This window comes from Cucumis melo, chromosome 3 (genome assembly GCF_025177605.1).
Source record: "Cucumis melo cultivar AY chromosome 3, USDA_Cmelo_AY_1.0, whole genome shotgun sequence".
In the NCBI taxonomy this organism is placed as follows: domain Eukaryota; kingdom Viridiplantae; phylum Streptophyta; class Magnoliopsida; order Cucurbitales; family Cucurbitaceae; genus Cucumis; species Cucumis melo.
The window spans coordinates 29,218,271-29,230,831 of NC_066859.1; the positions used below are offsets into that span (position 1 = coordinate 29,218,271).

The 12,561-nt window shown below is 33.9% G+C and overlaps 2 protein-coding genes across 6 annotated transcripts; both read left to right on the top strand.

Annotated features, from left to right (window-relative positions):
* Positions 1-1,716: 1,716 nt before the first annotated feature.
* Positions 1,717-3,864, top strand: LOC103487967 (3-ketoacyl-CoA synthase 4-like). The gene has a single exon (XM_008446490.3). The coding sequence runs from the start codon at positions 1,906-1,908 to the stop codon at positions 3,448-3,450; it is 1,545 nt and encodes a 514-aa protein (XP_008444712.2). The 5' UTR covers positions 1,717-1,905; the 3' UTR covers positions 3,451-3,864.
* Positions 3,865-5,771: 1,907 nt separating this feature from the next.
* On the top strand, positions 5,772-12,355 carry LOC103487965 (S-adenosyl-L-methionine-dependent tRNA 4-demethylwyosine synthase). 5 transcript variants are annotated; one of them, XR_007819523.1, is made up of 10 exons: positions 5,772-6,839; positions 7,081-7,196; positions 7,821-7,996; positions 9,022-9,212; positions 9,318-9,404; positions 9,762-9,919; positions 10,009-10,219; positions 10,306-10,469; positions 11,787-11,907; positions 12,048-12,355. XR_007819523.1 is itself a non-coding variant. In XM_051082375.1 (9 exons), exons 1-8 carry the CDS (start codon positions 6,000-6,002, stop codon positions 10,450-10,452), a joined length of 1,926 nt encoding a protein of 641 aa, XP_050938332.1. In that variant the 5' UTR covers positions 5,772-5,999; the 3' UTR covers positions 10,453-10,469; positions 11,379-11,640. The 5 variants fall into 5 exon arrangements, 2 of the variants coding, with proteins under 2 accessions (XP_050938332.1, XP_008444711.2); XR_537361.3 differs by having other exon boundaries at positions 11,800-11,907; XR_001762457.2 differs by having other exon boundaries at positions 11,810-11,907.
* The last annotated feature ends 206 nt before the right edge of the window (positions 12,356-12,561 follow it).

A 12,561-nucleotide genomic window follows, 5' to 3' on the forward strand; every position in this document is an offset into this window, starting at 1 on the left:
AAGACAAATCCAGTTTTTATTTCGTATGGTTTTAAAGTATTTAGAAAATTAGACATAGTTGCAAAAAAAATAACATAGTAAAAACAAATACATCTTTGTTAATAACCCCATTTTCAAAATTACACACCCGAACAATTTAATATCTATTTGTATATTATCGTTGTTAAGTACCTAAAAACTCTAACGTAATTACAAAGTAACATGGTGCGTAAAAGTAATGTGTTTCGTTGATGACTTGTTTCAAATTTACACAAAAATAATATTATTTTTGATTTCTTATTATTAGAGACGTAGTTATTTTTAGGATAATTTTAAAATTTCAACTTTAAAGTAAAAAGAAAGAAAAATATTTTAAAACCTGAAATTCACTCTAACTTAGATTAGAGGAATTATAACTATTAAATGATCATTTTCGAAAATAAAACTATTTTTAAGCGATGCTATATTATGCTTTAAATGAGTTTTTAAAATAGTCAACACAATTAATAACACAATCAACGTGATGTTGTTAATAATTTAAATACGCTATAGACTTCTAAATCAATTTGATGGACTAGCCTAGTTTTTTCTTAATTAATAATTTATTTTACACATCTTAATTAATGTTTGCCAACTTTGGAATTTGAAGCAGCACATTTAACTAATTACAAACTAAATGTAGACAAATATGAAAGTTCCAAAACAAAAAGGATACTTAGGTGTCCCTTTCGATGTCATTTTGATGATATAATAGTAATTAACACGATATTTCACTAAAATATTTGGAGTTTCGTTTTTCAATTTACAATTATTGAGTACTATATGGAAAATAAGTACAATAATTATTTAATAAATTAACAAATCATTTTAACGGCATGACAAGTAATGAATGAAGATAGTATATAATTCATAATATTGATAATTTTCTTCATTTTAATTCTTTAAAGACCCTCCATGACCGAACGAGTGAATTTGCATTCAATTCGATTTTTTTAAAACATTGATTAATATTAGTAATCTTATTGTAAATTCTAAAAACAATATTCAAATTTTGTGTTTTATTATTCTTTATTCGACTTTAATAAAAAATATATTTAAGCAACTAAATTTGGGAACTTTTTGAAAATGTTTAAACAAAATGTAAATTAAAAAATCAAATGGTTAGGGTATATTTAGTAACCAATTTTATTTTTTCGATCTTGGAAATTAAACAAATATGTTTAGAAACTAATTCAATAAATTTATTTTAAATTAAAAAATTTTAAAAATGAAAAGAGTTTAAAAAAAAGATTTTTTTTTAAAAAAAATAATATAAAAATACAAATTATTTACACTATATTACAAATAAAATTATTCTTGATTTTGTCATAAAGTGTAGAAAGTTTTATTTGACAATTGGTTAGGAAAAATATGGGATTGTTTTTAATAAACAAAAATTAAAAAGAAAGAAAAGAAATTAAAAGAGTAGTTAGGTAATAGAGTGTTATTAATTGTTTAATTTTGTGGAAAAGGAGAATAAAAAATGATTTGAGATAGAAAGAAAAAGAGAAGAGAATAGAAAAAGTGAAATCTGTATTAGCTGTAGAGAGAAGGAATCCGAGTCAAAGCACCGGCATGTGCACGTGCTTTCCTACTCGCCTTTCCATACGTGGAATTTACAAATATGAATTAAAATCAAATAAATAAAAATTATTTTCTTTATAAATTGAAATTCTCAGTTGTATTTTAACTGTCAAAAAACGCCACCACTGCTTCATTAGAAAAATAAAAAAGGAAAAAAAAGAAAAAGAAAAAGAAAAAAAATTCCACTCTCTCCCTTCCATTGAAATTCCTTTCGCATCGGATTCGTCTTCGTTTTCCGTTTTCATTTCCACAGATTTTGCTTTCTCTGATATCACTCGCCGGAAAATCCTCCGCCGCTCCTCCATGGACCGAGGCGGCCCAACCCCTGCTCCCACCAGTGGCTCCGGTACTGGTGCCCTTCGGATCCAACATTCCACAAGATTGCCTGATTTTCTTCAAAGCGTCAATCTCAAGTACGTCAAATTAGGGTACCACTACTTGATTTCTAATCTATTAACCTTGTGTATTGTCCCTTTAATTGCCGTCACCCTAATCGAGGTTTCTCAAATGAATCTCGATGATGTTCGTCACCTTTGGTTTCATCTCCAGTACAATTTGGTTAGCGTCATCATTTGTTCCACTGTCATGGTTTTCGGTTTGACGGTTTATACTATGACTCGTCCTCGTCCTGTTTATCTTGTTGATTATTCCTGTTATCGCCCTGCCGATGACCTTAAGGCTCCATTTCATCGATTCATGGAGCATTCCAGGCTAACAGGGGACTTTGATGATTCCTCCCTCGAGTTCCAGCGTAAAATTTTGGAGCGCTCTGGACTTGGTGAGGAAACATATGTTCCTGAAGCTATGCATTGTATTCCTCCTACCCCTTCCATGGCTGCCGCTAGAGAGGAGGCCGAACAGGTCATGTTTGGTGCTTTGGACAAATTGTTTGCTAATACTAATGTCAAACCTAAGGATATTGGTATTCTTGTTGTTAATTGCAGCTTGTTTAACCCAACCCCTTCACTTTCTGCTATGATTGTTAACAAGTATAAATTGAGGGGTAATATAAGGAGCTTTAATTTAGGTGGGATGGGTTGTAGTGCTGGGGTTATTGCAGTTGACCTTGCTAAGGATTTGTTGCAAGTTCATAGGAACACTTTAGCTGTTGTTGTCAGTACTGAAAATATTACTCAGAATTGGTATTTTGGGAATAAGAAGTCTATGTTGATTCCTAATTGCCTGTTTCGAGTTGGGGGTTCTGCAGTTTTACTGTCCAACAAGTCTGCAGATAGGAGACGAGCCAAGTATAGGCTTATTCACATTGTGCGGACCCATCGTGGAGCTGACGATAAGGCTTTTCGATGTGTCTATCAAGAGCAGGACGACGTTGGTAAGACGGGTGTATCACTGTCCAAAGATCTGATGGCAATTGCTGGTGGTGCTTTAAAAACAAACATAACTACTTTGGGTCCGCTTGTACTCCCAATTAGCGAGCAACTTTTGTTCTTTGCGACACTATTGGTGAAGAAATTCTTTAATGGAAATGTGAAGCCGTATATCCCTGATTTCAAACTTGCATTTGATCATTTCTGTATACACGCTGGAGGAAGGGCTGTGATTGATGAATTGGAAAAGAATTTGCAGCTTTTGCCTATTCATGTCGAGGCTTCCCGGATGACACTTCACCGATTTGGAAATACTTCATCGAGCTCCATTTGGTATGAATTGGCGTATACAGAGGCTAAAGGGAGGATGCACAAAGGCAACCGAGTGTGGCAGATTGCATTTGGAAGTGGTTTCAAATGTAATAGTGCTGTGTGGGAAGCGCTGAGGAACGTGAGGCCATCTCAATCAAGTCCATGGGAAGACTGCATTGACAATTATCCTGTTAAGTTAGTTGCTTAGTTCCATAACATGGTTTGGAAAATCGGTTTTCGACTGTTCTTGGTTTTGCCCTCTGCTCCTGATGGTTGTCCTTTATTTGCTTATATCGTTTGCATCTAGGAACATAAATTGAGTCATGAGTTTTCTTCTAGAGTTTTTCAGTTTGCATCAGGTTATTTATTATGTCAAAGATTTCTTCAATTACATTTATCTGATGCTTGTACGTCTGAGTTAGAGAAGAGACTCGGTTACTGCCACGAGAAATTCTCCATGGCTCAGGTCAGGAAAAAAAAAAAAAAAAAAAAAAAAAAAAAAAAAGACAACAACCTTCTCTCTTATTGCTATTCGAACGCATTCGAACGCATTCTTCCAATTTCTGTCTCTAATTTGATTTTACCTCTCAACCCAGTGAATTTGCTTTTGAGCTTTTTGTTCTGACTTTTGCCTGCTTATGTTTATGTTTTTCCCCTCTGGTAGGTTTTTCTGATGTTGCATGCTTTTCAAATTAATTGAATGAAATTTATTTATAAATGTTTCCCTTTGACAAATTTGTTTTTATGTTTTTAAGTACATCTTGGTCTTGAATTTAAATTTTTTAAATGCAGAATATATTATAAAGTATACGATATGGAATAACAATAACTAATATAAACCATATGTTTCTTCTATTTTCAATATCATTCTTGACCAGGGCCTGGGGTGTAAGACAAGAGGTAGTTGCTTTCCACTTCACTTTTGGGTATAATTTCTTTAATAAATTTAAATTTGAAAATAAAAACCAATTTGACTTTAACAATATCAAATTTGACTCTAGATTGCTTCTCCAAATAAAGCTAACTGTGATTGACAGAGACTAAACACTGCCTAAGATCAATTTGAAATTTCTTTTACAATGTTTGTGAGACTTTAATTTGGACTTCATCTTTTTGTCTTAGTTCATTTGAACCCTCATAAATGATAGAACACACCAAATTAGGGTAATCTCCCCCCAACCTGCATCATCCCCTACCTAAAAAAGACATGGCCGTCCATCCCAATTTTGTTTCAACCAAACGTCCATCCAATTCGATGATTCATATTTTCATTATACTAACAAGTAATAAATAAAACATCGAAATAGTTGACCACGTAGAGATATCAGATATTACCTAATATATCTATTACCTACAAATTAGGGTTTTCTTTCCCTTTTTTCTTTTTTCCGAAATGTACAAATTAGGCTTTTGGTGGGGGCTAATAAGAAATATTAGATTCACTAGTTTAGGTAGTATAGCACCCCCTAACTATTAAATACTACAAATTTGAATTAATAGTGTAATATCATATTCGAATTCTTGTCTCTGCTTAAAAATATAAATTTAGACTAGTTGTATTACATCGATTTGACATATATACACATATGTTTATTAATTTTTATGATTATCAAAATTAATGTGAATAAGTAATTTTATATATTATGTAATTTTAAAAGCACGTCGATGATTATTATTGAAAGTACAATCATTAAGATTGAAATATAATAATAAACACTACTTTTACATTTTCTTTCTTTCGAAAAATAGAATTTCATTTAAAAGGGTGTGAATCTAATTTCTATTTAATGGTTAAGTTTCAAAATGTTATACTTATAATTTCTAAGTTTTGAGGTTTCATTTCAATTTAGTTTGTAAATTTTAAAATGTTTTATTGTTAATTTTTAAATTTTTAGTTTTGATTCAATGTGATATTTGAATTTATTTATTATTTTAAGCTTAGCTTTTCTAAATAAATATTCATTTACATTTTTTTTAATGTCAGTATCCATTGTTTGTTTTAGAAAATGAATGAATGAATTTCAAAATTAATTTCAAAGCAATAGGAAGAAATACTAAACCTAACTAATTATAACTTTTTAAGATTATTTTAGATTAATGTAAGTATAGTCGATCTAAAGACTAAAATTTAGTATTTATGAAAAATATAAAGTTAAAAAATGTAGCGTTGAAATCTAAGATTGAATTAAAACAACTCTTAAACTAAAAAGTAACATAAAGCAACATTCTTAACTTTACCAAATTTAAAAATTAGATATAAAATTTAAGTGGAAAAGGTTTTTTTTTTTTTTTTTTTTTTTTTTTTTTTTGTTGTTGTTGTTGATAATTAAAATAGATAATAATTTTAAAGATAATAATAAAATGCTTAATAACATTTTAAAAAATAGAAATATACCAAAAGTTTAACAATAAGATCTCTCATTAACATACTATACAGATTTTGCTTTATTTAAAAAATATTGCTATATTTGATCATACTTTCAACCATCATAGGTTAGTACATAGCACTAAAAAATGTTTGAAAATGAATTAGGGCAACCATCCAATGTAGATTTGGGCTTGGACTTTGTTCACTTCAGTTCGCATTTGGGCAGCCCGCTCCGACCTGGATGCTCCGGCGAGGCCACCTTCTTCTTCTTCTTCTTCAGTTTCCAATATTCTCTCGTGCGTCGCAACAAAAATGAAGCGAAGGATCTCTTCTTTCGGTTTACGTTCGATCAATTAACCTAATAGCATCTCAAAACCAATCAATTCGCCATGTCCTTTTCTTCACGCTCCGCAAAGCTCACCATTCTAGCTCTTCTCTCCGCCTCTACTTTGTATTGTTTCTACAAGTCCCGCCGTCTCAGAAAGCTTAAACTCTCCTTAAACCCCACTCTTTCTTCTCGCAAACCCAAACTGTTTTTCATTTCTCAAACTGGTACCTCCAAGGCCCTAGCTCATCGTCTGCTCAACGTTTTGAATTCCAATGGGTTGGTTTTCGATCTTGTTGATCCCAAGGATTACGAGCCTGAGGATCTTTTTAAGGAAACTTTAGTTTTGTTTGTTGCTTCCACTTGGGAAGACGGAGGACCGCCTCCTCATGCTAAATTTCTCGCTAATTGGCTATCTGAAAGCGCTGAGGATTTTAGAGTTGGTTCGTTGTTGCTTTCTCAGTGTAAATTTTCTGTGTTTGGGGTTGGTAGTCGAGTTTATGGTGAGACATACAATGCGGTTGCAAGGGATTTTTCTAAGCGGATGAAGGCATTGGGTGCGAAGGAGATTTTACCGATTGGCGAAGGAGACGTTGATGGAGGTGATATTGATAAGTGTTTTGATGATTGGAGTAGGAAATTGCTGAAGGTTGTGAAGGTTGATGCCGAGGGAAATGGGGTGGAATTATGTTCTGGGATTGCTGGGGACAGTGATGCTGTAAGTGTTGAGGAGGAGTATGAAGAAGAAGATGACGACCTTGGGGAGGAGGACATCGTTGATCTTGAGGATATTGCCGGTAAGGGCCCTTCGAGAAAGTCTACGAATGTAGTTGAAACTAATGGGAAGTTGAATGGGAAAAAGGTTATGGTGACCCCGGTGATTAGAGCGAGCTTGGAAAAGCAGGTAAGTTCGTTGGCTGTTTATATGCATATTTTTAATCATAAATATGGTTCCACGCATCTGCGTTTTCCAAATTGTTCGAATAACTGCTTTTTTAAGGCCATTCTGAGTGTCCTGTGAATCAATACAAATTTGTACTGACTTGATAATTTGTTCTTGCAAGGGGCTAGTGGGTTGAATTAGAAGCCTTACCTCTTTTTCTTGTGTTGTTTGGTTGGCTCTTTGAACGATTTTTCTTATGCAGGGATATAAAATTATTGGCTCACATAGCGGAGTAAAAATATGTAGATGGACGAAGTCTCAGCTTCGAGGACGAGGAGGTTGCTATAAACATTCATTTTATGGCATAGAAAGTCATCGGTAATGTTTCACTTTATATCCTATTCTGCTTGGCCATAGCTTTTCTTATTTCCTTTTCATGGTCATTATAAATTTGTAATTCTTGATACTGTAATGCATTAAGTGGCAATGGAGTGGAGATCCCCCGTCATTGAAATGTATGCCACTTTACTTTGGTTAATATATAATTTCAATTCTGGATGATAGAATATGATTGAATACCGACTAGGTGAATATAAGAATAGATTGGCCGTGGCCTTCAAAGCACTGCAGAATTCACAATATCAAATGCAGATCACTTTGTTGGATATTCTTTGGTCGGCCAAATATTATATCCAGCTACTTTTCAGGCAATCTTTAACAGTTTGCCTGCGTGACTGATATCTTAAATATCCTCATTTAGTTGTTACGCGGGTGCAAGATGTGTGTTCAGAGGTCCTTTTGTTTGACTTGCATTATGAGTTCTTATTCATGCGTGTTAAGTTCACTTCTCTGGCCTCTGGGAAATTTCAAGTTGACTCTTCACTTTCCTTTCACTCAACAAGGCTTTTCATAAGCTCTTAACTTTCTTAATGGACTGGTAAAAACTATCTATTGATCAGTGCTGTTGCTCAGAGTAACTTTTTTTTTCAATTTTGAGAACAGATGCATGGAGGCAACTCCCAGTTTGGCGTGTGCCAACAAATGTGTTTTCTGCTGGAGGCATCACACAAATCCAGTAGGAAAGAGTTGGCAGTGGGAGATGGATGATCCATTGGATATTGTGAATTCCGCAATAGATTTACACACAAAGATGATCAAGCAAATGAAAGGTGTTCCGGGTTAGTGCTCCTGCCTTACCACACTGGCTCTAGCAATATTTTTATGAATGTCTTTTCTTGGATATACTCAATTGTTTCCGTGATTTTCTGATTGTGGGATCTGAAATGTTGGTAAATCATCAATATTTTTACTTTTAATTGTTCTTTTAAAACTTTCATAAAAATGTGTTGGCATGGCATGAGTTTTGTGGCTAAAAAGCAATCGGGTGCAGTAGAGACCGAAAGTAACCAGCATATTATTCAGTTGAATTTTTCTTTGGGAGTTTTAGAGATCTTTTGGAAATTTAAGCAATATGTAATCTAAGATTCCTGAATCTCTGGCTGCTTGAGAATGAAAAGTTTTGGTATTTTATTTTATAGTAGCCATCATCGAGGGTCTTGCGAGAGTATAAAATGCGTTGGCATAGCATGTGTTTTGTGGCTAAACAGAGATCAAGAGTAGTAGGGACCAAAAGTTACCTGTATTCTATGCAGTTGAATTTTCCTTTGGGAGTTTTAGAGACCTTCCAAAGGAATTTAAGCAATATTTTTAATCTAAGATCCTTTTATCTGGCTGCTTGAGAATGAAAAGTTGAGGTATTTTATTTTGCAGTAGCCAATAGCCATCGGTGAGAGTATTGTGAGGATGCTTGATATGCAAGTTATTTTTCATATTCTTTTTACTTGTAAATTTCAAACTTTTTTTTGGGCAGTAATCCATGAAATGTAATCGATGAGTTTATGCTCATATAAACCTTTTTATTTTTATTTATTTATTTATTTTATTCAGAAAGAACAAAGAAGTACATGTCATGAAAAGGCAATGACAAAGAAGTACATGTCACGAACCCTTGCTTGCTCCTTGACAAAACAAGTGTAAACCTAATTTTAGTTATTCAGATCCACCCATGTTAATAAAATAGAAGTTAATGAACCATGAATGCTTTGAGGTGTAAAAGCATATGGTAGTTTGGGATTTTAATGACAAGGTGAGTCATTAATGCATGCCATCTTGTTGATAAGCAATGTCTTTCATCTTCCTGCAGGTGTTACGCAGGAGAAATTGGAGGAAGGCCTGTCTCCAAGACATTGTGCCTTATCCCTTGTTGGTGAACCTATTATGTACCCGGAGATTAATACACTTGTTGATGAATTGCATCAAAGACGGATTTCAACTTTCTTGGTGACAAATGCTCAGTTTCCCGATAAAATAAAATTGCTGAAGCCAGTCACCCAGGTTTACGTGCTTTCGAATTTTGTTTTCTAAATAACATCAAATATCAGGATTATATTCATGAATCATGTTACTAGATTACATATCTAATTTTTGTGATGCATGCAGTTGTATGTAAGTGTAGATGCTGCGACGAAGGAGAGCTTGAAGGCAATTGATAGACCACTTTTTGGGGATTTCTGGGAGCGATTCATTGTAAGTTTCCTCACGTCCTCACCTCTTTCCTAGTTTGTCTCTTCAACCAGGCTTCAACTGAACTAATGAGAGAAATAGATCTTTGGGGGGGGGGGGGGGGTTATATCTTGTTGCTTTGTTGCCATAATCTACTTTGTAGTTTTCTGTTCTTCTTTTCCATGTAGAGATGCAAAAGATTTGCAGTTTCTTTACAAAAATCCTAAAAAGACATTCTAGTTTCTCAAGTACATTGTCAATTTGTCATCACACACCATAACTTAAGTTCTTTGACTATCACAATTAATCTTGGCCTTAAATTCTGTGGACCGAAGGAAATATTCTTTAAATAACTGATTGTGTACTCCCATTATGTTGCAGGATTCTTTGAAAGCTCTAAATGAAAAGCAACAGCGAACAGTTTATCGATTGACGTTGGTGAAGGGGTGGAACACAGAAGATATCGATGCCTATTCGAATCTCTTTAGCATTGGTAGACCTGATTTTGTAGAAATCAAGGGCGTCACGTATTGTGGATCGTGAGTTTATATTTATTTATTTTGCATTAGATGACAGGATATTGATTTGAAAATTGTGGGAGCTCAACGAATCTAATGTTCTTCTGTAGATCTAATACATCAAAGTTGACAATGGAGAATGTTCCTTGGCATTCTGATGTTAAGTCTTTTTCGGAGGCTTTAGCTGCGAAAAGTCAAGGGGAGTATGAAGTTGCTTGTGAGCACGTGCACTCGTGTTGCGTTCTTTTAGCTAAAACTGACAAATTTAGGGTCGATGGCCAGTGGTTCACTTGGATAGATTACGAGAAATTCCATGACCTGGTTTGTATAGACGACAACTAATTTACAATGAAACTTTAAAATGCTGAAGCTCCTTCCATTAAATTTATTCTTTTTGAAAATTTCAGGTGGCCTCTGGAAAACCTTTTGATAGCAAGGACTACATGGCTCCAACACCATCATGGGCTGTATATGGCTCTGACGAAGGTGGATTCGATCCTGATCAATCTCGATACAGGAAGGAGCGACATCATAAACCAAAACCCACATCCTGACAGCTTTGAATGTCCGGGTCAGTTTTGTTTAATGGGTTAATCAATTTTCATTGAGGACTTCTGTGGTTTATATTGTTCTATTAAAACAGCCTAGCTTGGCATTATTTATTTTTAAAAGGTGTCTTGCGTTGCATTTCCGCACATATACATGTTTAAACTTGTTCTACTTTCTAGTTATAGAAAATATAGAGCTTAATTTGGTAATGAAATTTGGAGCTTGTTTTCTTAATTTTGGGTGGAAAATTTATAGGTTAAAAACGCCTTGTTTTTCAAACTTTTATCAATAATATTTTAGTTACTCTGTTTTTAAACGTGTTACAATTTATTATTGTATCTTGAAATTTGTCACAATTTTATCCCATCATAAAAAATTCCATCAAAATTAAGTACTAATTTTTATTACATAATGACTTAATCTTTGTTTTGTCTATGAAGTCCTGTATCAATTTACATTTGTAAGAAATAAGCTGTAAGAAATCTTATTGAGTCTTAACAATTTTTTTCATGGACCAGATTGTAATAAATTTTAAAATACAAGGACTAAGTTGTTATGTGGTAAAATTCATGGGCTAATTTGTTACACCAGTAAAACTGGAGCGACTAAATCATGAGAGACTAAAGTTCGTGTACTACGTTGTTATTTTCATGGACGTAAGGTGTTGTTTAACCAATTTATCTTTAAACTTAATTTCCTTGATTGTTTCTGAGAAATGTAAGAATGCAAAGTTAGCTGATAACTAAGACAGCGTCTTCTCTTACCTTTTCTCTTGTTTTCTTTAACACAATTGTAGTTTTGTTGTTTTTATGTTTAGTTGTGATTTTTTTTCATAAATGGAAACGTTTATGGGCCCCATCCTAATCATTCTCCTCAGACATTAAGAAACCCATACAGTTGCTGAATTTTCCTAACACTAGCAAACGTTCAGCGTTCTTCCAGAGTCATGTCACCATCCATTTAAGGTTGGTTTACCTTCTAAGAGTTAGCAGCCGACGTATAACATTATTTCAACCTCAGAAAGCAGGAAGGGGCACCATGGCTGTACGTGTCACATCAGTAGATATAATCCATCAGGATAGGAACGGATCCTGGCATGTTGCCATCTACCTACCTTCATACTAAAAAAATAGTTGTACCTACAATATTAACTGTATCCAACCTTCAAAATCAAAGAATAAGTCCCAATCAAATCAAGATTTGTTTTACGTTCAGTAAGAATAAGTCCAGATAAATCTAGATCTGTGTTAGTAGTACTGTAGTAGTAATAGTTCTTAAAGTTTTTCATGATATACAACTGGTCTGGTGTATATTTTCCCTGTTATAAATGTTGAAACAGATTCCTCTTATAGGATTGTACAGAAACAAAGCTTGTCATTGCCAACTCCATCCGATCAGTTCAAGTGCAACCCGTGGAGAATAAAGTACTTTAATTGGTTGCGAGTGGCGAGGGAGTAAAGGTATAGAGTCTTGAAAATGGTCACTCAGCGTTACTTTAAGAACTCCAAATTTACTTCCAGTATCCCTAAGTCTGAATTCTTGATGGATGTTGTAATCTTAAGGTGTATATTGTTGCATTAAAGAATGATTTGTGGTACAGAGTCTTCTGGGGCTGCTGGTGAATAACCCACGGTAAAAGATGGAGAGACAAGATCCTCATCTGCTGGTCATTTGTCCCCAGGTAAATTTCTTTGGTGATATGTGAAATTGACCTTGGAACATAGTTTCTTCTATTATTTGGTCGTTTGTTTTAGGAAGTTTTACATACCATGAACCAAAGAACGGGATGACCATTGATTTAGATATATTTAAAGGCTTAGGAATTCAGAATTAGTGTGTTGTTTCGTAGGGTTTATCCCCTAAATTTTGGATTTAAATTCTATATTTATGTTCTCTTTTAGATACGAATTTTAAGCTTTTTTGTTTATTTGTCTGTTCACTATATGAAGTCCTAGAAATTAAAAATCAGGAACCCTTTGGTTATTTGAGTCCATAATAACAATTTCTAAGCTTTCCAAGTCAATCCAGCACAATTTTAAGGAGAGTTGGAAAAAGGTTATCTTGGGATCGAAGACCATGAGGTAACGAGAACTACTTCGCTACATAAGGTTTGT

Coding starts and splice junctions, on each gene's coding strand:
- LOC103487967 (XM_008446490.3), top strand. CDS start 1,906: ATGGACCGAGGCGGCCCAACCCCTGCTCCCACCAGTGGCTCCGGTACT.
- LOC103487965 (XM_051082375.1), top strand. CDS start 6,000: ATGTCCTTTTCTTCACGCTCCGCAAAGCTCACCATTCTAGCTCTTCTC. Junction 6,840..7,080: donor GAGCGAGCTTGGAAAAGCAG/GTAAGTTCGTTG, acceptor TTTCTTATGCAG/GGATATAAAATTATTGGCTC. Junction 7,197..7,820: donor TATGGCATAGAAAGTCATCG/GTAATGTTTCAC, acceptor TTTTGAGAACAG/ATGCATGGAGGCAACTCCCA.